Source organism: Bacillus rossius, chromosome 3 (genome assembly GCF_032445375.1).
Source record: "Bacillus rossius redtenbacheri isolate Brsri chromosome 3, Brsri_v3, whole genome shotgun sequence".
NCBI classification, from domain to species: domain Eukaryota; kingdom Metazoa; phylum Arthropoda; class Insecta; order Phasmatodea; family Bacillidae; genus Bacillus; species Bacillus rossius.
Window position 1 is genome coordinate 42,084,289 of NC_086332.1, and position 27,528 is coordinate 42,111,816.

Here is a 27,528-nt window from a genome sequence, read left to right on the forward strand (position 1 = left end):
TCGTGTTGTGCATAATGGCCAGGAACATTTGAGTTACAGTCGTTTGTTTTTGGTTGTCATTCGGGTAGAAACAGCATGTTTACACTAACGCGACTTTTTGCTGTAGCATCAGGCCATTGCGAATCCAGAATTATCGTGTTCCTCAGTATTGCGATGATCGGGAGGCTGTTAGCTCCAGCGAATCAGAGACTTCACGTGTAGCCCGAACATCGAACGTTCCGTCCTACTTCACATCACCAGAAAGGATGGACAGTTCGTGTACTTTTCACAAGAAAAAAAAAAGGCGCGAATGGTTGAGGTTGGTTAATGAATTCATTGTAGACCAAAGTAATAACTGAATGCCGTGTCCTAAACGTATAAAGTGGCGGAGTGTAGTATAATTTGTTAAAGATAACAATTTGTCACAGTTTAAAAAACAAAATTCGGCAAAAATACGCTAGGCAGCACAAAAAGCTATTTCTCGCTTGCCGCTAGAAATTACTTAATCCCACTCTTGTGAAAATACTTAAAAAAAAAAAAAAAATATCCAGTCAACTGTTTCGAACTAATCACCGCACCGCAAAAACTATGTATTGATTTTTAAAACTGGTTGTAAATCTCACCACTAAATTCAGTTTTACAACTAACTGTAGAATAGCCCGATGTGTGTTGCAATACTAAAATTTGGTACCGTGTTTTGTTGCGGTAACGGTAAAGTCATTTTTTTCGGAGTTAAGTGATGTAAATTTTTTAATCTCTACACAATTAAGTTTTGAGGAATATTCTTCAAAAATTAATTTTTATGAGCAAAAAAAGTCATCAGAAGAGTGGTTTAGATTATTTTTAACTTTTGACGAAATTTAAGTTCGAAGTAGATCTTAAATCAATTCTGATCACATCAGCGATATAAATGTAATTTATTTTGTGCGTAGCAGGTAGTGAATACCCCAGACGTACGACCCGACACCTTCGCGTTCCCGAAAACACGAAAACCGCCATGGAAAAAATACTGGGAACAAAATCTCGGATACGACCACCGCACACAAGAAGGTTCACGTATCAATAAACACTCGGTACGTGCAATTCAAAACAGTCAACCGTTAAAAAATTAGTATATAAATGAACGTTGCCATTGAACAATTTCAATTACGTTGCGAAACGATATATATATATATATATCTCGCGAGCCTTAAAAAATAATAACTTCTCGGGGAACACATAATAAAGCAGAACACTTATACCATCACACTGATGTACCGAAAGCATGACCAGACACGTAACAGAAAATATTTTGATTAAAGTAGGCCTATGCGTGGTTTGCTAACAAAATATAATTTTTCGAAACGTTGTTTTCAACAAGTGTTGGATTGGCGGGTATAAAAAATAAATTACGAAGAACTTCTACAACAGAAAATTATTTTGCGGTTTATTCATGTCAAATGGTGTAGAGAGAAAAAGACAAGATATATTACGAGCTGCACTCAAAACAACACGACCAATATTACTGCATATCGCAGTGTGTTCCCGTATGTCATAACTGCAGTTACGCGGTATCAATACATTGCATGTATAGGGCAAGCCTGCTGTTAAATACCGTGGCTAGTGTATAATATGCATTTCTACACAAATACATATTCGCGAAGAAGTACACAATACGTACAACACACGCTTGTTGCGTGCTGCTCGTGATATTCCACTGTGGATTTTTAAAGTCCGCTCAATACAGCGCTGGCAAAGACAGATTATCAATAATTTACATTATCTTGACACTTTGTGTCAAAACAAAACACACGCTTATTTACGAGGGCCTCGTCAAGGTCAGATCGACTAGCTTGTATTTCGTGATATTTCACATTAGACACAATTTAAAAAAAAAAACAGTATGTCGAATGTGTCGAACGAATATTGTAAACAACAACGCGCGGAAGAACGACACACACAGTTAAGAGCGAATAATGGATAAATGGCGTTCAGATTAATAATCTAACTGCTTGTCGCTTGTGTGTGGTAACTGACACGCTACTGGGTACGGGATGTGGTCAATAGAGCGACGTAAGAGGTTAGTGTAAATAATCCCAATACAACTCGGCCGAGATATACAATAATGTAGTAACACAAGTACAATATTGAGAATTGCTGATGCCAAATAATAAAATAACAAAATCTAAGCTTGGTTTTTTTCCCCTACCAGGCTTGACATCACGGAAAAGGCGCACCCGCAAGCTAACGTTGCTGTGCAGAAGCAGTGGCCCGTCAACCCGCCACGGACCGACCCGGAGGGAGGCAGCGCCCGGTGCCAGTAACATCGCGAGCACACACGCCCTCCCCCACGACGCTAACCTCGGTGCTGCTCACGTTTTGGCGCGAACGTGTCGGGGCCAGGGCGAGCGCCGAAGACTCCCTCCGAGGCCCGCGCGGGGACGATCGATGGCTCGCCGCAAAAAACGTTTCAACGCCGCTTCTTCAACGGTTTCCGACGGGGAGAAGAAAAAAAAAAGGCGCGTTCCAAAATGGTCTAAAACAAGACGCGATGACACCAGAACAGTAGATGTTGGTATGTTATGGGTGGGTGCTGGAAGCGGAGCCGCGTACTCACGTGTATACGGTGAGTAGCATCCAGCACGCTAGGGTCTCGTGGGGCCACGCACCACCGGCCAGGATGCTCGCATGCTGTGGATCCACACTCGCGCGCGCACTAGCCCCGCTCCATGTCCGCGCACACTGCCTGCCTTCGCCGCGGTCCGGGCGGCAACTGTGCACCTGCGCACTGCGGCGAGGCCCTGCGCTGTCTCTCCCGCCCGCCGCGCGCGCTCGTGTCGCGGGCTGCCCGGCCCGGCCCGCGCAGGCGCACTGGCCGGCTTCCCCCGCCGCCCGCCGCGCGCGCTGCTGCCGGGCGGCGCGCAGGCGCCGTGCGGGCCGGCCCGCCGCGCGCGCCCGCCGCGCGGGTTGCCTGCCAGCGCCGTGCAGGCGCACGAGCGCTGCCCCAGCCCCAACTCTGATGGCTGCCAGAAACTGGCTTCAGCGCCAGCTTTCACGTGGCACGTGGCACGTGTATTTACTGGCCCGTGATACAGTGTTTCATGTCTGAAAATTCACTTGTAATCAGTCGATCGTTCGTCACCTATGTGGAAGGTGGTACCTTGAAATTCATCATGAGTACTAATGAGAATATTCTGATAAAAGATCTAGAGAAGAAGAAAGCTGTGAAACGGAGCTCTGACGACCTTGTGATGTTTTTGGAAGTTTTCCATATCTTGGGTACGTTTGTGTAAAATAGTCAGAGTGAACATGTTAACAAAAATGAGCGCGATATTGCAAGTTATAAATTAAGATAGGATCTGATGGCATGAAATTGCAGTACCAGGCTTCATATTTCTGAGATCACTAGCGGCCAGTGACAGGATGTTAGTATTTGCCTCGTGTATAAGGTTTTGACCGGGGCCAGTGTTTGCCTTCGTCACTAGCCACCTCCACTCGCCCCGACTATATCACCGTCTAGCCGGGCACACACACGGTCCAAAGAGCTTCAGGGAAAAAACGCGATTTGAAAACTACTCAATATATATAAGTGGGGTCTGTTTATGAAAAGCATTTAAAAACCCTCTGAGGGCCGCTAAATAGTTTTGTTTCTAGATTAAGTTTTTAAACTGTATTTTTTAGAAGAGGTCAAATGGTTAGAAGGCGTGTTATCAGAGTAATCTTTAGGCATAAAACAACCGGTACAGATTTTTGAAAGCACTTGAAGGAATCGCATTACACATTATTATTCATTTCTCCTCCATATAATGTTACGGTCAACGCTCAAATCTCATAGTTATGCCATGCACAACGAGAAGACTGCGCGCCAGTTCAGAGCCTTGCGCTTAGAGACTATACCGCGCTAGGAGCACCAGCGAGAGTCGCGCTTATCATCCTGTCTCACCAACACACATCCACCTCGATCAGACGGTGCCCTTAAGGAGTGGGGGTCCGTCGCCTAGGCCCGCGGCTCGGCAGCTCCGAAGAGCCTCCTGACAATGAAGCCTGTCATTGAAATGATGACAATAAGGTTTTCCAGCACACCCTGCGGAGGCTTTGTCTCTCTGAGCAACCAGCCTGAGCAGCTTTTCTTTACGGCTTGCCATTTGGAACAGTAACACACAACGGATAAATCAATTAGGTATAGCGATCTCCAGTTATATTCATCTGTCTGGTGGAACTAGTTAAATCAATTACATATAAGCCAATGAAAAGGTTCGTGCTTCTGATACTAATTGTAATGGTACCATTTTGAGATGGGGAAGAAAGAAGGGGTTTATGAGGTTGGGTAGAGGTCAGAACCATAGCCGCTGGAATTTGGGTCTCTGGATCTTTGCACTTGTCGGTTAAAAATTTGGCTCAGTCTGGGGAGTCATAAGATATATTACTCATAAACCAGTCCATGCTTGTTCTATTTCATACAACTATATTTATTTCCTTTACACGGATCTTTCCTGTACAGCCTTGGTCGCATGGATGTTTTCACTCTCCCTAGGATCGAACTGAAGACCTCCAGCGTAAGCGACCCGAGTGCAGTGCCTCCTCAGACTATCGGGTAGGCAACCCACTATGCTCGTTGATAACTATCATTCTACTATACAAGTCAATCTTACGTGTTTCTCGGTACAAATATCAATACTATATCTAGGTATCTTTTTGGAATATAACACTCTCTGCACACGTGCAACTGCTAGTCTTTACGGTAATGAAGTAAGTCAGTCAATAACCTTTCTCGTTCTTTAAATGATTAATGCAATGGGGAATTATTATTTAATACAATTTCTTGGACATACGCCATTGCAGTTTCTCACTGTTTGTCATATAAAATAATTCAAGAAAGAAAATTAAGAAATAAAAAATAATAAAACCATAAACCTACAGAGAACAAGCCGAAATAAGCTATGTCAAACAAATAAACCCAAATATGTACCTAAAAAGATATTACGACGACAGCACAGACGAGCGAATTCAAACTTAAACATCAGACAGAACAAGAATTCCGTGGAAGGAATTTAGTCATGAAAAAAAAATAAAACAATAACAGCACAAACGATCACAGTGGGCTAATTTACGTTCTTGAATTTTTTTTCCATGATAAACAGAGCAAAACTGAAATGGCGTATATACAAGAAATTGTATTAAATCATAAACTCTTTCGCTGCAAGTTAGCGATTCCAGCGCAAAGGCACAGGCCAACCGAACTCTGAGCTGACGAAGCAGACACACTGTCTCACGCCACAAACTACCTGATACTACTAATTACAATTTTAATTCCCTTACACCAGGGGTCGCACTCAGGATTTTCTCAATCGTATAAACATGGGCGGACGTTACCGTGATCCGAGTGGGTTTTCTCAGGATACTCCCGTTTCCCCACGAAAATGCACACATGAATTTTCTTCGTTGTCTTACCACCAATCATTCCGCTAAGTTCGTTCTGTGCGCGCATAAAATCTTTATCGCAGAATTTAATATTCAGCAAAAAGGTTCAAAATACTGTAAACGTGAATTTTCGACGTGACTTCTACTACCATTTGCTTGAAATCCTGTAGTTATGTGGCCAGGTTTTTTTAATACCTTCTCCACAGATTGAATCCCTTATTACAAAAACCATAGAAAAATTATCTGCATCATAAGTCTTCTAAGTTAGTTGGTCAATGAAATAAGTTTGTACTACGTGGTAAAAAAAAACTACAAAAATATCTGATAATTAGAGCCCAAAACTTTGGTCAAGTATTATTCAAGTTAGGTCTCACACGTTATGTTGATTTTTTTCCCCTTCGTTTTTTATTCATTACTTTTATTCAAAAGTTTGAACTGGATACCTCCCTTGCCATTTTTGTCCTGTCAGAAATATTTTCAACACATATTCACTTAGTTTAATATCATGGGAGTAGAAAGGCGTGCAAGGCTTCTTAATCACCATCTCTTGCGTGGTGCCTCTCTGCACCTACGACATTACACCAAGTGAATATTTGTGGCAAAACAACAAATGCAGGGTAAGGGTTGGAGGTTATTGGGTTGAAATGTTAGAAATAGCCCTTCAAACAGGTTCATGGCAAAAAAAAACATGGCGCGTGAGAACGAGCTTTAGCGGGAGTGCAGAAAAATTACAATATTTGAACGCAAGACGTCATCAAAAGAAAAAAGAAAATTGACGGGGATTTTTTTTTTTTTAATGTGTCCTCGCGTGACTGTAGGCGCGGGTGTAGGGCCGGGGGTTTGCTGACGTACATTCTGCGGAGGGAGTCCGTGACTTCTCCCGTGTTTTGTCTTGGCGAAACACTTCCTTCCCCCTCCGCCCCCTTCCAGAGCCGGGAGGGCGGGCGAGGTGGCGGCCGCCAATATTTGCCCAGAGCCAGCGGGTGTCGCTGCCGCTCGCGCGAACCCGCGGCGACACGCGGGCGGCGCGGCGTTCCGCAAACACGCCGACCCACGGCCGTCGACAGGGATGGCGGGAGGGCGAGGGGGCCAGAATCCCCCCCCCCAGGGCAAATTTGGAGACATTAAAAAAAAATGGTTGTCTGTAAAGTCGGTTTACGGACGATAGTTTAACGTGACAACGTCATAACAAAACATTGATGAAATTATTGCATACTTTTATGAATAAAATTGAATCATTTTTATTTTAATAGAAAAAGAATAAATACTTGAAATTATACTAGTAATCACATTTTTAAAATGCAAAAATAATTAACCTTTATTGCCGAAATTGTTGTTGTAATAATGTGCCGTTTCATGTTTCGGCACTCGTAAAATAGTAAAAATATTTTTGTTTTCTGTACCTAATAATTATTTTATATTGAGTCTTATAATGTTTACTTGTGTTTAATTACATTTTAAACCTAATTTAGTTTTTTTTAAATTTAATTTTATTAATGATATTTACTTTAAATTTTTTTATTATATTCCATTAAGCACACAATTCTATTTTTCGTTTGGCTTCAGTCAAAACCTTCCATTTGTTCGCCGGATGTTCTGTGCTAGCCTAAGAGTTTTTAGTAACGCCCGCCTGTCCGCCGTGTCCCGGCGTGCTGTCCACGTGATTGTCAGCAGTTGCTTGCAGTTTCTCCTCGCTTCTTCACGTGATTTCATATAAAAAATCTGTACTCTAGACCATTTTTTTTCCTAGAGCATTTTTTTTAGTACCGTCCACGCAACCTGGTGGCAGTTCGGTAAGCTTCCGATGCTCCTTTGTTTTAGAATTACTTACCCGTTTCGTCCGTTGTTCTCGGCATTCGCCAAGATGGCTCCGGTCAGTGATGGTGGTTGATTAATGTACTTTTTCGCACCATAGTTTTTTTTTTTGGTAGACATCTCACTTAGAAGTGGTGTTTTTATTTGGTTTTAAAAGATGACGTAAAGTCAGTGTAAATTTCTTCAGCCTCCGATTTCGGTAAGTCACGAGAAAGCATGAGAGAGAGTGAGAGTATTTTTTGTTGTTGCCTTTTTTTTATTTAATTTTTGTTTCTCGGCAACCTTATGTTGCAGGAGGTTAACGTTTTGGATCCTCTTCAAGTTCTTTACGTTTGGGTTATTCTTTAACCTACCTTCAAACATTTTGTATTGAATCTACGTCCTGTCGGCCCGGGAAGCACGGTTCTGCGCCGGCTGCTGTACAAGTTTTCGTCTTGAACATGTCACGGATATTTTTCATCTTCAGCTAAGTCCGTTCTTTTTTTTAATGAAATTTTATTATTGCTTGTCGTCCAAACGTTTCGTCACCTAACGCTTACAAAAGAAAAAGACTTTCGTCGCCTAATGTTGAGCAAAAGATTTTAATTACCTAATGTTTCCAAAAAAGGACTTTAATTACTTAAATGAAGTATTTTGTAATATGTTTTGTTTTGTTCCTGAAGAAGTTTTTAATCTACATGTAAAGTTATAGACTCAATTAGTAAAATCCTAATTATGGATATAACATGATATTTACATTTATTATAAAAACTAAATAACTAATATAAAGTAATTTTTAACATTATTAGCCTGTAATTTGGGTGCACCCTAGGTTTACTATTGATAACAAACATTCCATTTTAATGATAATTGTATGACTTTTGTTTACCTCTTCAGATGAGTCATTGTTTTTTTTTGTTTAGCTTTAAATGTATTTTCTAGCTAAATATATCACCACTAATAGATGAAGATACGTATGTTGTTGTCATTTACTAAACTAAGTTCCCCTGGACTTACGTAATTATAATTGATGAGGTGTATTCTGTTGTGAAGCTGGTTTACCCTGACACGTTTCCAGTCAAGCATTTTACTTGCATAAACAAATATTTTTATAATATCAATATTTATTTAATTATAATTTGGTAGCAGTAATAAGTCAAGTCAAAATCATATAATAATAATAATAAACAACCAGTTGTCACAATAAGCAATGAAAACCAAATTAACTTTTCACTTCACTTTATAAACAGTCGACGAAACAGTTCACGTGTAGATGACTTGTAATTAATTTTAAAAACTAGCTATAAAGTTTAAATATAATTATGAACAAGTTTTCATATAAATAAACTGTAATAAAATATCTATCATTAATTATATGAATCACTATAATTTTTTAGTCAGTTGTAACATAACCTATTTTTACTGCACTCGCCGACAGCGTAATGGAACACAGCGTAACGGAACAATGAGCGTAACGGGACACAGCGTAACGGAACAATGTGCGCAACGGGACACTTTTTCGTTCGTGCAGCCGGCGTTTATCGATTTATTAGACGTTACGTCAAAATGTTCATCACCACCAATTTTTTTTCCCCATTTGGTGACGTGCAGAGTTTCAAATATCGGCAACACAAATGTTTCTGCACTCCCGTTAATGCCCACATTTATTAACACTGTAACGAAAATTTGATTCCCTCAAGTTATTTAGGTATTTTTGTTAGTATGCATCATGCACAAATTATTCTCATAAACCAACAGACTTGGAGGACTTATGATACGATTTATATATTTTGAGGTGTTTTTTTTATCCGTGGAGAAGGTAGAGGAAAAAAACTGGTCACAAAACTACGTGATGTCTGCAGTGTCATAAAACTTTTGGCTGAATATTGGAAGGATATGAAAGTTCGCATCTTCCATGGGTGACGAGAATATAAAAACAATAATAGTTTCTGAAGGACTTGACAGATTTCGATGGGATTGTTTGTGTCGGCTAGATATTTTCAATGTGGATAACTGAATGTATAGAAATAGTCAAAATATGTACATAGTTAAAAAGCATTTGCAAAATGTTTTCATAAAATATGCGCTTGACACAAAAATGAACAAATATGAAAAAAATTGGTTGTAAAATTATTAAATTTACTTAAGAACACTCTCTGTTATAATAAATATTAGAAAAAAATATATAATTTTTTCAAATGCATTTGTTTTTAAATTTAATATTGTGATGTATTTTTTGTTTAAGATTTGTTACTATATAGGGTTTTATTAAGTTATTTTAATAATTTTACAGTGGAAATGTTTTTACATTTGTTTATTTTTGTTACAAGCCTTTATTTTATGAAAAATAGTTTGCAACTATATAAAAAATCTGTTCACTGTATTGGCTATCTCTGTACATTCAGATCTCCGTAATGAAAATATTTATGGCCGACAAAACAAACTTCATCAAATTCTGCGAAGTCGTTCAGATTATATTATTGCTTTTATATATTCATTTTTTCATACACGATGACACTGCGAAAACACTGAGAATTTTTTTATACACGTACAGATAGTTCAAATACTTAGGTAATTCTATAGGCCTGCAAGTACACAATGGTCAAAATCTACTTTTGGAACAAACTTCGGGGATCGTTACTGGTAATACAATGAACAAGAAAGTCATGCGTTCATTTGCTTGGAAGGAATATTACAAGGGAAATAAGGGCAGCTTTTGTTTTACAATAATAAATCGTATATCCGAAGAAAGTGCAGCAGTACATACATGTAGCACGACCAACACACAGAAAGAGTCGCGTAGTGTGCTTTTCACAAACTTTTGTTGCTAAGGGGGTGAAAAGTGGGTGAGTTGGATTGTGGGTTTTGACAAAAAGTCATTGGATCAAAGTTATAGATCGATACCGTTAGATATCTCGAAACAGGTGGAGATATCTAAAAAATAGCAAAACCTTAACAAATTGCATTGTGCTAACTTGCAGACTTTCAGCAACCAAAGCATTTTATTTCATTCTGATACTCACATTACTTAAGCACAATTTTTTTTCGTACACAAGTTTCCACCAAAAATATTTTGCACTTTTAAAATTTTTAGTAGTAATAAAATCATTTTATATATAATAAAAATGTTAAATTTTTCCATTATTATTTTTTATCTACACCTAATTACCATAACTTGTTTTCAACCCATTTATTTTATTTATTTATTGAAAGTATCAGGCACGAAATTTCAGCTGGCTTTGGAGGTAGACGTTTAGGAGAAATTTCTCTCCTTACTTACTAGAGTTAAATTTAATGGTTAACAATATAAACAGTATACAGATTATAACGTTTCGTGTCTGCACAGCCTGCTACCGTAACCGTGCAAATAAGTATGAAAATACTATTATAATGGGATTGATCTTTCAGACAGGCGTTGTTGAATTATGTGATCAAACATATGTTATGAGCCTCCAAAAATACTTCAAAATATAAGATATCTTGCATCCTTTAAAGTAAAATTGTATTATTTTAAAAATTAATCTTTTATCATTTAGTTGAAGTTTTAATTAAAATTTACTATCATAAGCACCATTACCAAAATTGTATAAAGATAGATGAAACAATGAAAATAATGTGTGAATTTTTTTCGATGATCAACTATATAGCTCAATATGAGACAAAAATAAGTCATAGGGAAAAACTTGAAGATCTCACTAAATAAAATACTATCAGTAGTTTTACCCACACTGGAGCTACAAAACCATTTCTATTGAAAGTTAAAAATTAAATTTTTAATTTATATACGTATTTTAATTTTTCCGTTGGTTTAAGGCTGAACACTTTAAACTGGCGAAAATTTCAGCTTTCTTTAGATCATCTGAAAGTATGTTAGAATTTATTTAGATGAGCGAGTGAGTTCTATAAATATTATACCAATGACCCACAAGTCGATAAGTCGCGTAACCCTAGTTTAGTCATTTAATAGTGCATTCATTCGTTCATTCATTCATTCATCCATCCGGGGGCTGCCCCAGACGAACGCGCTCCACGGAGCACTCCGCAACAACCGACAACGACAACCCACACTGCTCGCAATCCACGGAGTTAGGAACTGTCAGGGACGGCATGGAATCACTTTTTAATCTCGCCGTTGCCATATTGTTCCTCTCAGAACATTTCGGAAACGGTTTTTTATAACGTCAGATGATGGTAAGTAAGTATGACCGTTAAAAACGGCCACTTAAAAAAAATCGTTATTTAAAACTGTTTTACACAATGGAAACATTACACTTCAGCCAATGTTTTTAGCGTCTAACCAATATGGCGCAACAATCAACTGAAGGAGAAAAAAAAGGCTTCACGCAGTTAGCATATATTCATGAAGACGTGACCCGCCCCCCCCCCCCCCCTTGTCAAATCACCCTTTTCTTCGATCATTTATTCTTTGGAATCGACATGGAACAGTCATTGTTGCATATGAAATGCAAAACATTCGTCTTAAACCTACCTTATACCAAATAAAACATTTATACTGATCAGAATTTTCATATTTTAATGCCTTATTGACTAAAAGAAAAACCCTGTTTAGCATAATTTTAAATGTGTTCAGAATAGAGACCTGCAAAATTTGCGGATTCATTCGGTGATAGGCTAGAATTAAAACACATATACCTCTTAGATAATTTTGATATTGGCTTACTGTTCATCTGGACGAATCTCAACCAGTTATAAACCCTCAACCAAAGAAGGATCGAATCACAGACAAACTAGCTGAGACGACTTACAAGTCGGCAGCCAATGAACTTGCGTTATTTGCCCGAGTTTACAGGGATGTGTGCAGTCTATCCTAAAGGCCATCGAAACCGCGTATTTTGCAGGTGTCTAGTAATTTATTTTTTTGATACATAGGCTTTCTTTAGCTGGACAAACTTCAGGTCACTCGGGCTAGTCGCGAAGGCGCTGTGCTCTGTAGCGCGTGTGACAGAATGCGGCATGAAACGACGAAACTTCCAGTTGGGAGAGTGAATCGAGAAACCCTAAACAACGCGAAAGAGTGAAAGATAAATGAGGCGAACTGAAGTTCGTGCCGACGTCGACGTCGATGATACGGGCAAACATGACTAGCACACGACCAACTGCGCGCGCTGTGCTTCCCTGGAGACGTTCTCGCGAGAGATAATATTTGCTCTTCTTCGTCAATAGTTCACTGTGAACGAAGGGGCTTTGCGGGCAAAGCTAAACACTTCCTGTGCTATTTTTCGACGCCGTGCTGTTTGTGTTTGGAATTTCTACTTGAACATTATTAAATGACGAGGTGACCACCTGGGACGTATGGAATTTACAAAATTGATACATACACGGAAAAAAAAAATTGTATATGCTTTTACAAAAGATTCCCATGGAAACCAGTTAGTTGCCAAGAAATAGTTTATAATATTACGAAAAACATATTATAATGACTCTGGCTATTTTTGTATATATAAAATATGTTTTTCCAGATAATACTGAGTACTTCTTACAAAATTTGGCACAATATTTGTATTTAAGTTCGTGTTACATTCAAGCATAATTTTTTTAACCATGGAAAAGATAATCAAATATTCAATAATTTGACTTCATTTTTTTGTTATGCTTACTATGTGCGCAGTTAATACTGAAAAGCTATTCAGGGAACGTTTACAAATAAATTAAACTAACGGAGATACTGGAACAACACAAAGCGTAAATTCTCGGGCAAGAATCCGAACCCAGTATTACTGCAAACACTATTTTGTATTGATGCAGTAGTTTTCATATACATGTACTAATTCACAAATATCTATAATTTTACATAAAATTTTTTCTTCTATTTACAAAAACAAACAAACAAAAAATAGTGTATTTCCGTCAACTTCTCAAATGTATTTGTTTTGACACGTGAACAGTAATACTTTCAACACTCATACTTCTTGAAGAGGTTTTTGGCTTAAATTTCACATGATTCTTCTCTTTCAAGGAGAAGTAATTTTTTTTCTCAATGAGAACGTTGATACGCATAACTCAGGGTCAATCCACGCATGCAAGCACTGATCTATGCCAACTATACACTAAATAAGGTCACTGTTATTTCAGAAAAAAAAAAAGCTTATTTGTAGATTAAATTTCGCATTTCGAGATTTTTAAAAATACTGCTAAAACTAGTAAGATTATTTTCACAGATGCGTGATTTTATCTCATTTATTCTTCCATCTGGTAAAAATAAATCTGTATTTTGAAATCAGTGACTTAAATCAGTAAATATTTTTTCAGCTGAGCTATTGTTACGTAAGTTTTAATTATATTGTAAACAGGTACAGTGTTAGTATTTAAAATAAAAATTGAACAAGATTGTGTAACATTAAACAAATATGTACAATTAGTGAGATTTAATTTATTATTGTATTAAATGTTTGAGATTCATATATAAAATATATTTAAAGTAAATGAAATGGAAGAAATTAAAAACAATAAAAATTTTTAATGAGTTATGTTAAAATTTATCAATACATATTTTACGAAACTAAACGTCTTTTATAAATCTTTATGATTTTTCAAGTTATTAAAAATAAATATAAATAAATACAAATTTCGTAGTGTAAATGATTGAAATTCACGACGGGTATTATTATATCATTTTAATGGAAAAATAATTGAAAACTGTAATAGTTTCATAAGTAGATAATTTTTTTTGTTACGAATTATGTTTTTAAGAAGTGACAGTATTTAAAAAAAATTGTTTGCAATTTTTTTAAAATATTAAATTATGGTTAAGTATTACAATTTATTCGAATTGGATGACCCCCTGCCATATGACGTTCGGGAAAAAATTTAGTTCCGTGATTAATACGGAATTTTATTCTAATATTAATTCAAATTTCCGATGCAATGCATATCTGCAAGTTATTTTGGAATTTATTTTATAGTGTCCAAAAAAATTACATAGTATTTAAAACTCAAAACTAGGAGCTGAAATACCGCTATACGTGAAATTGGTTGAGCGGTACACTTACATTCACACATCTGCGTACATACACGTAGACACACACAGGCTAGGAAGTTGAACTCATAAGACTTTCCTTCGGAAAATAGACTAAAAATTAGATCAAGGTCAGCTGCATGACATATGGCTAGATGTTGGGAGATGCATACGCAGAAGTATGTACTTAAAGTGCAATTGACAAAAAGCGTAGTTTTGTGTAACTATAGACGAGGAGGTATTAAAGTAATAGCTTGAAAAATCGCCGAAAGTTGTTTTTACACATTTATAAATATTTCCAAAACATGGGTTGGCAATATCATGAATTAAGTATGAAATCCAAAACCACAAAACACTTCTGGGCTCTCTGTTGCAATGGAAAACGCAGCTGTCACAAATAGACTTTACGAGCCTTACGAGTTTTACGCAAGAGTGAAAGGTCCACGCGAGGCAGTCACCCAGGAGAAGATGGGCTTAGTGAAAGTGTGAAGGTCGACCGTGTAAGATACTCTCGCCCGTACAAGGTTACACTCCCATTAATTGCTGGTTTTACCCATGACAGTAAAATTTTCTACTTGAAAATTTTAATTTTAATATTTTTACAAGGTAATTTAGCGTAGGTGTCACTATTATTCATGATATCAGAAAAATTATAAAATGCATTACGTCGTTCGTTTCAAAATAATTAATCATTTTATGGTTGATATATGATTTTAAATTCCCGGAAATCACATATCTCTTCGGAAAAAAAAGGTTGTGACTATTCCGAAACAATTGGTCGTGTGTAGATTTGTTTCCCACAAGCTGAACACAGATGGCATGCATAGAGGTTTACTCCATAAGCTGAAGGTTGAAACGTAAAATACAATAATCTTTGAGAGTTTTTCTGTACACAAGCATTTAAAATTACTTTTAGTTTTGGTTTTTGCTCAGATTTTGCACGTTACTTGCTATTTGTCAAAAGTCAGTCATAACATTCGTAATAAATTTTTTTATGTCGGACTTTTGGCGTTACGTGGTGGAAGAATATTCAAAGAGTTTTACACAACCAGGACTTTCACACAACTTCACTTCTATTAGTCATATTGTCAAAAAAATTTCTTCAAAAATATTTGGGATCAGCTTTAAAAAAATCCCACAAGGCAGGTTAATTTTTCTTTTAATTTGTACCTAAGGTTCCCGCCTACATGGACACACATACGTGTTCATGGCTACATAAAAATAAAAATAAAAAACAAGGCTGTTTGAATACTTCTCAAGATATCCGAGCGGTGTCTGTTTACGAAAAACATTTAAGAATAACGCTGAAGGTGGATATTTCCGTATTTGGTTTTAAAACTGTGTTCTCAAGCTAGAACGCGTGATTTCGGAATAATTTGGAACTCCCGATAGAAATTATTGAACTCACTCAAAGGGACTTGCATTACAACATCATCTTCATTTCCACGCCATATAATATTACGGTTGCCGCTCGGACCTCATAGCTGTCCTATTCACGACGAGAAGACTGCGGCGTCAACTGAGATGCGGTTCCGCGCTAGAAGAACCAGCGAGCGTCGCCTCCCTAAATGGGAAAGAGCGCTTCTCCAGGCGTCGTCGACAGCTAGTACGTCAGGGATTGTAGCACACAGCGGGCACGTCGGGGGAGGAACCCGCGGTAAGGACACATCCCGGCATCTGCCCAGATCCTCTGCAACGGTCGAGGGCCGCGTGACGATCGGGGGGAGGGGAGGCGGATGACCGCGTCAACCTGAGGCCGCGACGGTACCTGGAGGGCTGACTGACGCCTCAATCCCCTCGCGGCCGCCGTCGGCGGGACAAAGAGCCGGGTCGAGGGCAGGAGCTTCTCACAGCGGGGCCGGCCCACCGCATAAATCAGGCCGCGCGTGGAGCTAACAATGTCCTCCGAGGTCCCCGAGGAGGGGGGAGGGGGCTGCCGACCTACCGCACCGCTCCGTTGATGTGTCGCCTTCGGGGGAGATACCTGCTCGGACCTGCTCGCAGCTGTAGCCACCGCGGGCCTCGTGGTACGAGTGCGCTGCCTGGGGGACGCGGCAGTAGGCCGAAAATCACCAGACCGAAAGGAACTAGACCGAAAGTCATTTGACTGAAAGGCATTAAACCAAAGTCATTTGTACGAAGGCACCAGACCGAAAGGCACTAACCCAAAGTCATTTGACCGAAAGGCATTAAATCTAAGTCATTTCTACAAAGGCACTAGACCGAAAGGCACTAAACAGAATGTAATTTACCGAAAGGTACTAGACCGAAAGGCACTTAACAGAATGTCATTTACCGAAAGGCACTAGACCGAATGGCACTAACCCAAAGTAATTTGACGGAAAGGCACTAGACCGAATGGCACTAACCCAAAGTAATTTGACGGAAAGGCACTAGACCGAATGGCACTAACCCAAAGTAATTTGACGGAAAGGCACTAGACCGAATGGCACTAACCCAAAGTAATTTGACGGAAAGGTACTAGACCGAAAGGTATTTAGCCGGAAGGCATTAGGCCGAAAATTTGTAAATTTAGCTCTCTGGGAGTATGTCTCAACTCTGGCACCAGAGTTGACTTAAAGGCACTAGACCGATTGTCGTTCCTCAGAAATTTCGGACAAATGACTTTCGGTCTAGTACCTGGAAAAAATTCACGTTTTCAATGGCCTCCAGTATGGACTCCAAAATACTGTATATATTCGGGAAAATTACACCTGCTCTTTGGCTCGTGACCCTGTTAATTTGATGTTTGTGATTCGACACTTATTTCGTTGAGGGTTATTCACTAGCTCAGAGTCATTGAGGTAAACAATTTATCGAACCTCTAAAGCAACCAAAATTTAAACACATCTCGAAACTAAACAGAGATTTTTTTTCCGGTCTCTATGGTCTAATAATGGGGTGAACTGGCGTATTCCGCAGTTCGAATCTCAGTCAGTTCCAAACTAATGCTGTCTTTTCATAGTTTCTCGAAATCACTCCCCGCATATCCTTACTATAGGTACATAATATCACCATAAGTTCAAGACCGTAAGTAAAACTTCACATAATATTTGGTTCTAAAGTTCTGGTGGAGATTGCTTCTTAGTCCCAAAACCGCTTTTTTTAAATAACTTTTGTCATATGGCTAGGAACATTTATAAAAAAAAAGCAAAACAAAGGCGATAATAATTTTTTCTCTGAATTGCCATTCTTTCGCGTTAACTTTTTTTTCCCAATTACGATTCAAAACATATTTACCGTATTATTCCAAAATTCATCCATTTTTACTTAATACAGGATTTTAAAACTATATAAAACATTATGTAAACTCTTTTATTTCGAAAACCTTTAAAAACAATATATTCTCTTATAGTACACATTTTATAGAACTTAAACATAATGTTTTAACAAATAATATAATATATAATTTGGTTATACTTTGGAATAATTAATCAGTTATTTATTAATAATTGAATATTAGAGAGTAAATTAACAAACGATTTCTACTAGATGTTTATCAACCAAAAATTATCATCTAAAATATATTGATAGTTTTAAACTTTTTGTTGAACCTGGCGATTCCTTCTCGAATAATCCTGATTGGAGTCATGTTACCGTTTCTAATCACTGGCTATCGAGAGTCAGGATTATCGGCTCAGTGGTGACAACCTCCGTAGCACAGTCGGGTGCACTCGGGCCCCGAGCGAGGCATGTGCGTGAATAAGTATTTGTCTAAAATAAGCCTCAAACCTTAACCCCGCCACTAAACTTTTCAGACTGGAAATTTAGCTTATCAAACGTCAGTCATTAAAGTTGGCTAGTTGGGAATGTAAAATAACAATCAACCAGCCAATCAAAAAAGGGTGGGTTAGAACTTCTGAATAGTGAGCCAAATGTCCCGGATTCAATTCCCTGCCGTAGTGGTAGGACTCGGTATTGAGGTGTTCAGTCCACTCCACAACGGCAAACCACCGCAGAATGATTCTGTCATGAAAACCACACGTGCGCTAGTAGGGAGAGCGTGCCGACTCTGGAACATAGGCGAGGGGGGAGCGGGGTAATCCGGGGATTATCCCATTTTTTATGGTTTTTTACGCATTTTTTATAGTTTTTTATGTGCAAATCCAGTTTTTTATGCGCTAATCCAGTGGCTAATCCGCTAATCCAGTGGCTAATCCGGAGATCCGCAAATCCGCAAATCCGCAAATCGCAAATTCGCAAATCCGCCATTTTGTATTTCTAGAAATTTCCACCAACTTCGAATCGTGACGTCATGATTCTGTGTCGTCTGCTGGAGGCCGCCATCTTGATTTATTCTGGCCGTCATCTTGTTTCGTCTGCTGGAGGCCGCCATCTTGATTTTTCCTGGTCGCCATCTTGTTTCGTCTGCTGGAGGCCGCCATCTTGATTTTTCCTGGTCGCCATCTTGTTTCGGCTGCTGGAGGCCGCCATCTTGTGTGACGTCATATAGTTCTGTTGGTCGCCACCAGGTAGCAGCAGGTATTATTTTATTTTAACTAAAATATTTTCAGTGCCGAGGCTGGGATTCGATCCATGGGACGTGAAAACGTCCAGGATGTCGTGGTTACGAGGCGGACGCCTTGACCACTAGACCACGAGACCAATTGGAATATGGTGGAATAAATAATCTATATATGCTACGTACTGACGGCAAGTTTATGATAAATGGGGGAGGGTGTTTTTGCCTTCCTTAATGCATACCTAAGGCGCCACATTTGAAATTAAAATTATTATACAGCCGCCATCTTTAATTCCAGCACAGACTACCAGATGGCGCCAAATTCAAAAATTAGTTGCCAGAGGCGCCGCCATCTTGGTTCTCAAGTTGGCTGGTAGATGTCGCTAGTATCGCGCGCCAAATTCAAAAATTAGTTGTCAGAGGCGCCGCCATCTTGGTTCTCAAGTTGGCTGGTAGATGTCGCTAGTATCGCGCGGCAAATTCAAAAATTAGTTGTCAGAGGCGCCGCCATCTTGGTTCTCAAGTTGGCTGGTAGATGTCGCTAGTATCGCGCGCCAAATTCAAAAATTAGTTGTCAGAGGCACCGCCATCTTGGTTCTCAAGTTGGCTGGTAGATGTCGCTAGTATCGCGCGGCAAATTCAAAAATTAGTTGCCAGAGGCGCCGCCATCTTGATTCTCAAGTTGGCTACCAGAGTGTGCCACCGTCGCCATCTTTATTTCATATTTCAGCTGCCAGGGCGCAGCACCATTCGATAGGTCGAATTCTAATCGATATATTTACTTTTATTTCATATTTCAGCTGCCAGGGCACAGCACCATTCGATAGATCGAATGCTAATCGATATATTTACTTTTATTTCATATTTCAGCTGCCAGGGCGCAGCACCATTCGATAGGTCGAATGCTAATCGATATATTTACTTTTATTTCATATTTCAGCTGCCAGGGCGCAGCACCATTCGATAGGTCGAATGCTAATCGATATATTTACTTTTATTTCATATTTCAGCTGCCAGGGCGCAGCACCATTCGATAGGTCGAATGCTAATCGATATATTTAGTAACAAGTGTTGCTACCAGAGGGCGCGATATTTAAATTTAAAAAAATATTACAACCTTTAAACAATTCTCCGCCATCTTGGATTCAACAGCCCCACCATCTTGGAAGCACATGATACACCCAAGGACTCATTCCAATACATGCACAGAGTGCACCGAAAAGATTGTTCCCTTACATGCACAGAGTGCACCATATTGAATGATCATGATATGTGTTCCTTTATATGCATCAGAAGCAGGCATAAGAAATATTTCTTATAGGCATACTTTAGTGTTAGCTTTCCTGTAATGCATTTAATAATAGTGTAAGCTCATTATTATTATTTAGTGATAGTGAATTTATAACTATGATGTGTAGTCTCATTCTCTTCATCTCGACGTGGCGGAAGATTCTCTGTAGTGTAAGCTGAAAAAAAAAAAATAAAAACTTGTGTTTAAATTTATAGTGGTATGCTGCTTTCCACATCACCTTAGAGACTATGTCTCAGGAGGTACAGCATTAGATGCGTTAACTCCTTTTTTTTATACATGGCGAGTTTCCCCGAGAGGCCTATTTTCCATGTTTAACAAGGGCGCAAGCATTATGCTTCACCGTCACTCTCTCCGAAGCCGCTGTCCACTCCATCATCTGGCTCCACTTGCTCTTGAGCCTCCATTACAGCTTCAAAGCATGCTATAATACCGTTGTAAAGGTATGTTAGAAACTCGTATTCCTCTGGAAATGCAGCGAACAAATTGATCGCGGAGACCTCTAGATGGTGTACTATCGCATCTATATTCATGCCGATGCAAGCATGAAGCGCATATTCAATGCAATCGCGCATTTCCTCAAAAGCAGCCATGTTCATTATGGAATTGTCAGAGACAGAATGAAGACTATAGTTGACCTGGTCTTGACGGAAAGATGACATGCAACAAAGTTTAACCACATTAGCATTTAAAATCAGGATAGACTGAAATTTACTTTAAATTATTAAACAGACTAACATTTAAAGAAAACTATCAGATTCACTATCTGAACCGTGTAAATAAGATGAGTGCAATCTCTACATGTTAAACATACCGATGGTTTTATCTCCACATGCGCAGTACAGTAGTGCATGAGTTCTGTCCAACATTCTTAATGTTTTATGGGTGAAGGGGGAGGCAATGAATCGAAGTTGGTTGCCATCTACCCAGTTGGCCACTCCGAGCGGAGGAGGAGTTTGGAGCGCTGTTGTTGTCCTACAACTCGACTCGGAGCAGCAATGCTTATTGAGCGTACCAAGGTATGAGGATAGTACAAAAAAAAAAACTGGAAAATTATAAAATAAAAAAAAAAGTTAGAATCTCTTATTATGTGGGGAACTCAGGTTCAGGGATCTAGACGGTAATGTCCCCATGGAAGCGTGCTAATTCCATCATCGGAAATGCTCCGCTTGTCGTCACCTGATGACAACGCCACCTTAGTCACGCGTTCAGTACAAACAATGTGATTTCGTGAACGAAAATGATATTGAGTCCCCCAAACCCGTGAATTTGTTTGCAAGCAATCCAGATATTGCTCAAAAAGTAGCGAGCTGAGTACACTGGCCTTCACACCCTTGGCTTTAAGCGTAAAAGCACCATCGTCCATCTTGTATGCATAAAGTTTGGGGCGAAGACCAACATACTCAGTAATGATGCGTCCAGCGGCTTCATCCTTCATGACACCAGTCATGCCGTGGTTGACTGATGGAAACCTTTGAGCATTATCTGGAGCATAATTCGAAGTGTCGAATCGAGAAGCCAAATCGGGGAGAATCGAAGAATACACATCGCGACACTCGATGTGGTACAGAAGAGAATCGGTATCTGAGTAAAGCAGGTGCAGAGATGGAAAGGGAAACTTAACCTGCATATAGTTATAGTGGAAATCATAGAGATGCAATTTGGATAAATCTAAGATGGCCACACCAGTGTAAAGGGGTTTGTTGAAGGTTACCGAACCTTTGGCTAACTCAATGAGGACCAGATTCTCATCGACGATCCGCCTTGCCTTAAATGACGGACGACCTATCAACTCTGCCGCACCATATATGGTATCGTACCGCGAAACCACACGTATGTCACGCTCCCTACGCGGCGACTGCAAAGATTTGCCAAAAACGGAATTATTCATTAATTTATAGAAGGATTTCTCAAAGGGGTTCGCTGCCTGAGCACGGCAATTCAGATTATACCGTACGTACGACGCCATCCAGGATTTTTGTTCAAAGCGCAAAACACGATGAACATTGTCAAGAACGGCCCCGTACGTAAGGTAGTGCTGCAGTGTTTTTGCATGTAAAACATAGTTCTTTCGCGGTTCAAGTGTCAATAAGAGCTTTGACATATTGCCGTTCACCGGTACGCCATTCACGGGTGCAAGCGGCAGGTCTGACAGCCGGTCATGACATTCACGCGGAAAGGATAGATCCACCTCTATAAAACATGAGCAGTCACCATCGGTGTCCATGGTGCTAAAGTTCCAGTTTGCATATTCGAGTTCCTGCACCCACTGGAAGTTGCCCACCGGAAGCTTACCAAGCATCGTATGACCATAGAGAGAATTTACATCGAAATAACAGATGTAGGAAAATGGCAGGCTGGAGTCATAATCGCTCATGTAAACATTGTTAGCCTTCGCATAGCGCCGACTAACGTTGGTGATCCCACCCCGAACAGCATTCTCCAAGAAAAGATAGATATCTGGATCGGTGACTAATTCCAGACACACCTCAGACTTGCTCAACAAACCGTCCCACGCAAGTGATGGGGCCGTAATGTAGTGCGCCGGATCTAAGCCATAGGACTGGCAACAAACTGAACGGAAATTCTCGAACACGTCAGCCAACAAACACGTATCCACCTTCAAATACTGCAACGCGTAATCGTTCAAAGTCTTACAGCGGAAAACATTCCACGCAGATCTAGCGTGAGCATAGTCCCCGTTACTCACGTCAGTCCCACTAAGAGCATTATGAAATGCTTCCCTAGGGGGTAGTGAGGTCGTCTGCAGTTCTGCCATACTAGTGACGAAATCGTATGGGAACACCCCTTTCCTACGAGCTAGATCAAACTGTGCGTCTTCTGGAAACTGGACACGAGTGAGGCTCAGCTGAGCAGGCGAGAGATTACCTGCCAGAGTATCCAGAGATGAAGTTAGGAAGTTAAGGGAGTCAATGAATCTTAAACGCACTGTTCGAGTACCTCCTCTCGCATCATTACCGGTAATCGGTATGTACTTTGTTATGCTCTTGTAACTTTCAAGAGACGTGCCTATAACCCTGACCTCCCCGGGGTTCTCCAAAATGGAGGAACCGTCAGGTTGTGCAATATGACGTGAGACTAATGGTCTCATCAAAAAGTGGGCATCATAATTCTGAAGATTGTGGAAAATAGCCACCAGTTGGTTCTTCTGCAGTCTAAATGCAATATTACACTTAGAATGCGCATAGCCACGAATCTCACCGGTCAGGTGGTCATGGTCCAACACTGACTTGTCACCTAGTGTCTTATTACATATATGGCAATGTGTCTGACTCGCCAACCGCGCAGCAACAGCAGGAGTCTGGGCTTTCATGGGAACGGTCTTAGCATAAATCGCGCACACCCACTTAGTCATATAAATCAAGGTAGAGACCATGTCGGCAACACAATTTTCCCCTTCAAAGTGCACATATCTGGTAAGCGAAGCATCGTACGAACAAACTAATAAAATGCTACATGCATAAGGCACGTGCTCGTTCACCGTCGTGGTGCTGGAGGCATCGGCCTCCGGTAAACAGGTGGACATCGGTTTCAAGTAGGTCTCTGTATCGCAATAAGCGACAAAGCCCATACGTTCCTTCTTGGATACATTTGTGAACTCGAGCCATTTGGTCTCCTCAGTCGGGAATACTGACCGAACGGCCGTGTGTTGGCTGCACAAATTAGTGTAGGAGTTCAACTTGTCCGCAGTATGGAAATACTGAAGACAGCGGTCGCAAACCCACTTTGTATGTTGATCACGCGAGAGTTGAGAAGAAAGCAAGCGGGACAAATTCTTAATAGTCACGAAATGGAGATGAGCGGGAGCACCAGACGCACGAATAGCCAAAATATTCACATGGCGATCACATCGCATAGAGGTAATGCAAATCGGCTGGATACTTGCATCAGTGGGTTTGTTAAAATCCTCGTCAATAATCGTTCCCTGATCACTCACGCAAGAATAAATGTTCACGGAAATATTATTGAGTCTCTCAAAGATCTTAACCTGATGCAGTGTCATGGGGAACGTCATACCGGTCGTATCAAAAACCTCGAGAGGATTAGGATACGATCCAGTACGAGTAACCATCCCAGCCGCCGGCGTCACACCTGCCATAACGGCATACAGAAAGCACATCTCACGGTCAGTCTCGATGTTTACACAAGCTTTGCGGTTAGACAAAAATGCAGGCAACTTTGTATGCGCGGCCCCCACCGTGAATGGTCGGTATGCAGAGACATGCATGTCGAGATGTTTTACATGACTCAACATCCATCCAGACCCGCGCAAAGCAAACTCACTTACATGCTCCATAAGCACAGAAACTAATGTGAAACTGAAAATTTCTGCTAGGTCCTCACTTAACAAAACAGGGATACTTTTGGAAGCGAAGTGGAAGCTTTCACTGATGGGCCCCTGCCCAGGATCCTCCTTAATAAATACCGCGGCCAATGTAAGATAAATTTTGAATGGGCGGAGAACGCCACCCACTACGTCCAGAAAGGGTTCCCTGCACCTGGAGAGAAATCTATTAATGTTGGGGTCGGGCTGGGGAATATCATTCGCGATTCTGGAATCAACAAGTCGACCCTGGAATGCGGAATCTAAAGCGACGGGCTTCAGGCTAGGCAAAGAGGGAGGTGGCGTGTCTTCGATCTCTAGGTTGGATGAATCATCAGCCGACGATAAAATCACTGACTCAAATGATGATGAAGATGAAATCAATGAATCAATAGATGATTCATCGAGCTCAGACATCGAAGGCTCGCTTTCCTCAAATCTAGCACGCTTATTAGAGTATGGAGAAGACATTATTATAAAAGGAATTTAAAAAAAATAAAGAAGGATACGCTCAACAAGTTAGAACCTGAAAAATAAATAAAAGATGCTTGCTCTAATATACTGAAACCAACAGCTGTATCAGCACTTATTATTTTCCATAATATGTGTAAAAATTTGTATTGAAAAAATAAGTGTAAATATGAAATAATTGTATGTCATGAGAAAACTTCTTGTAATATTTATTTGTGAAGTATTTCAAGTTGTAAATAATGTAGAAATATAAAATGTTTAAGACATGTAAACAATGTGCAAGAAATTAATTATATGTCGGTATATTCTGAGAATGTAGAGAATTATTATTTACATGGAACATACTGTATTGAAAACAAATGTATATCAACTTCATATCACGCTTAATATTGTTTAAAGTTTGACAAAATTTATTTAACTGTTTGCAAGCAAAGAACGAGCTCTGAATGGTTGTTGTTTTTATAAATCGCGCATAGCGTTCAGTAACAGAATGAAAGATGTATTAAAGAAATATTAAATACACGCATCCCGTTGTAAAAATAATTATGAAAACAAGTTGATTCTCAATCATTAATAAATAAGCGAAAACAGGAATAATATTCAAAGTAATATAATCGCAACAAAAAAATAGAGTTTAGTAATTTTTCCGTGATAATACACAATTTAAGTAATATAAATACATGGATTTAGTTATTGCTTAATTCGACCGTTTTAACGTGTTTATTTATTTAAAATAGTGGACATATTGTTAAATAAGAACTGTAAACACAGTGCGCGAACGTGTTTTAACGAAACGAATGTACTCCATCTCGTGTTGTCAGTCAGAACTGACAGAACACATACCTTATCTGGAGAAGAACGTCTCTCTGCGGAGGAGGTATCGAGGGCTGACGAGGGCTGGCTGCGATCAAATGAGGTTTCCGACCTCTGTGGCAGGTGTATATATATATAAATCTGCGTCGGGCGATGACCTGAATTCTCGCGGAATCGCCTACTCTGTGTGTCGGCTTTAGATGACAGTTATAAACTGAAAATTATTAATTTAAGAAAGTTGAGTAGATTATATTTGGTAAAATCATTTAATAATATGGTGATCATGGAAAACTAGTTAAACTATATGTTTTTTGTTTTAGAAAGTAGATTTTCTACCATTCACTTTTTTCAGAATTAAAATTTAATTAATGTTTTTTTTATTATAGCTTACTGAAAACATTTTTCTGCAATCGTTGTAATGCATTACAACGATTGCAGAAACTGTCAACCAAGTCTGTGACAGCATATAGACACCTCTTAGGTGCGACGACAGTTGTCTGGAAAAACAAATTCCTTTCTCTGAAAATAGAGAGCTTCATCCACGGGCTCTCGCACGTCAACCCGCTGGTCGGCCCAGGAAGGCAGGACGTTTCAATGCTAGCTTTTATTTTATATCAGAGGAATACTTAAATCATAACAATAAATCAGAGGTTACACATTAGTTTTATTGTAGTCAACATACATTTCGTGAACGTGCGGGCGCAGAGACTGATGGATAATTTGAATACATTTTTTTTAAAATTATACTAAACCAGAAAATTATATAATTGAAAAGAGTATTAATAAAAAATACAGTAACCTACACGTTATTTACTTAAGTTGCAAACAGTTTCGGTAATAAAATATGCATTATGCTTTTAACAATTTATTTTAAAACTTTATGCAAAACTGAAATATTACAAGAAAATCACACATAATGTTTGCATACAAACCTGAACATTTACATACAAAGAGTATTAAAGTGACGATAAAAAAAAGATTTGAATGCTAACTTGAACATTTCCTTACACACAAAGAATATTATATTTACGTATTCAGCTGAAACATTTACATACACAAAGTGACAAAAATTCAATTATACTTTGCTTAATAATTCTAGAAGTAATGAGCGCACTGCTACCCGGGCCATCTCGTCAGTTCTTTGTATGGAAGCACTAGACTCTGTTTGAACTCCGACATCTTGACTCACCGGTCCTAAATGACTGAGATCTCTGGTTCGACTCTTGCGAGAGGCAGCAGGCTTTCGCTGTCGTCTGGTGGACTTCGGTGTCGCCTCGGTGATTGGCTCAGCTACAGGTATGATGGATGTTGGCGAATCAGGGCTGATTTGAATGCATTCAGGGATAACCTGAACCGATTGGGTAGCTGTCTGGTTGAATGCGTGTGCGTAGACGTCTTCACTCGTGGCAGGCAGCACTGTATCGTGTCGAAGCATGTTAACAATACATTGTCCATAACCCGAGCAGTTAATTAATTCAAATGGTATGTCTTGAGGTCCTGGGTCGAGTATTTGTTTCGAGTGAAACATGCCGTCACAGCTTTCCGATATGTGTTTTAAATTGTCTTGACTCCACTCGCTGTAATCAACACTGCCTAGACCAGGATTTACACTCACGTATTTCTTGCTTGAATGAAAGTTAGACATCTTGCTTGGCACAGATCCTCACACCGACACAGTTTCAGCTCGACTGTCGACCCAGGAAGCGGCGATCCTATTTAAAAATATATTGCCCATCCGAATGAATAAATTGATTACGAAATTCCATAGAGTAGAGCATCTCGTAGAACAGTCCATTATCTATATCCCCATAGTTGCTTGCTTAGATGCGTCGACACCGAGAATTTGTTTTCTCGTAATAAACGACCTCTCGACAAGGAACACAAATGATTACTGCAAGGCGTGTCGTGAGGTGGGTTCCACATGCATGTAGCGGGATTATGGCGATAGTGTTTAATTCCGGTACACCATTCGGAGAAAG

At 39.6% G+C, this 27,528-nt stretch overlaps 1 protein-coding gene and 1 long non-coding RNA gene across 3 annotated transcripts in view; one reads left to right on the plus strand and one right to left on the minus strand.

The window, feature by feature from the left end:
* LOC134530575 (fibroblast growth factor 17) overlaps positions 1-2,777 on the minus strand; it is a 270,199-nt gene extending 267,422 nt beyond the window's left edge. The window contains exon 1 of the mRNA XM_063365534.1: positions 2,576-2,777. Within this exon, the coding sequence (XP_063221604.1) occupies positions 2,576-2,595 (20 nt within the window). The 5' untranslated portion in view covers positions 2,596-2,777. The remainder of the gene's footprint in view (positions 1-2,575) is intronic.
* Positions 1-27,528, plus strand: part of LOC134530576 (uncharacterized) — a 384,437-nt gene that overhangs the window by 149,507 nt on the left and 207,402 nt on the right. The gene's annotated exons all lie outside the window — the stretch shown is intronic.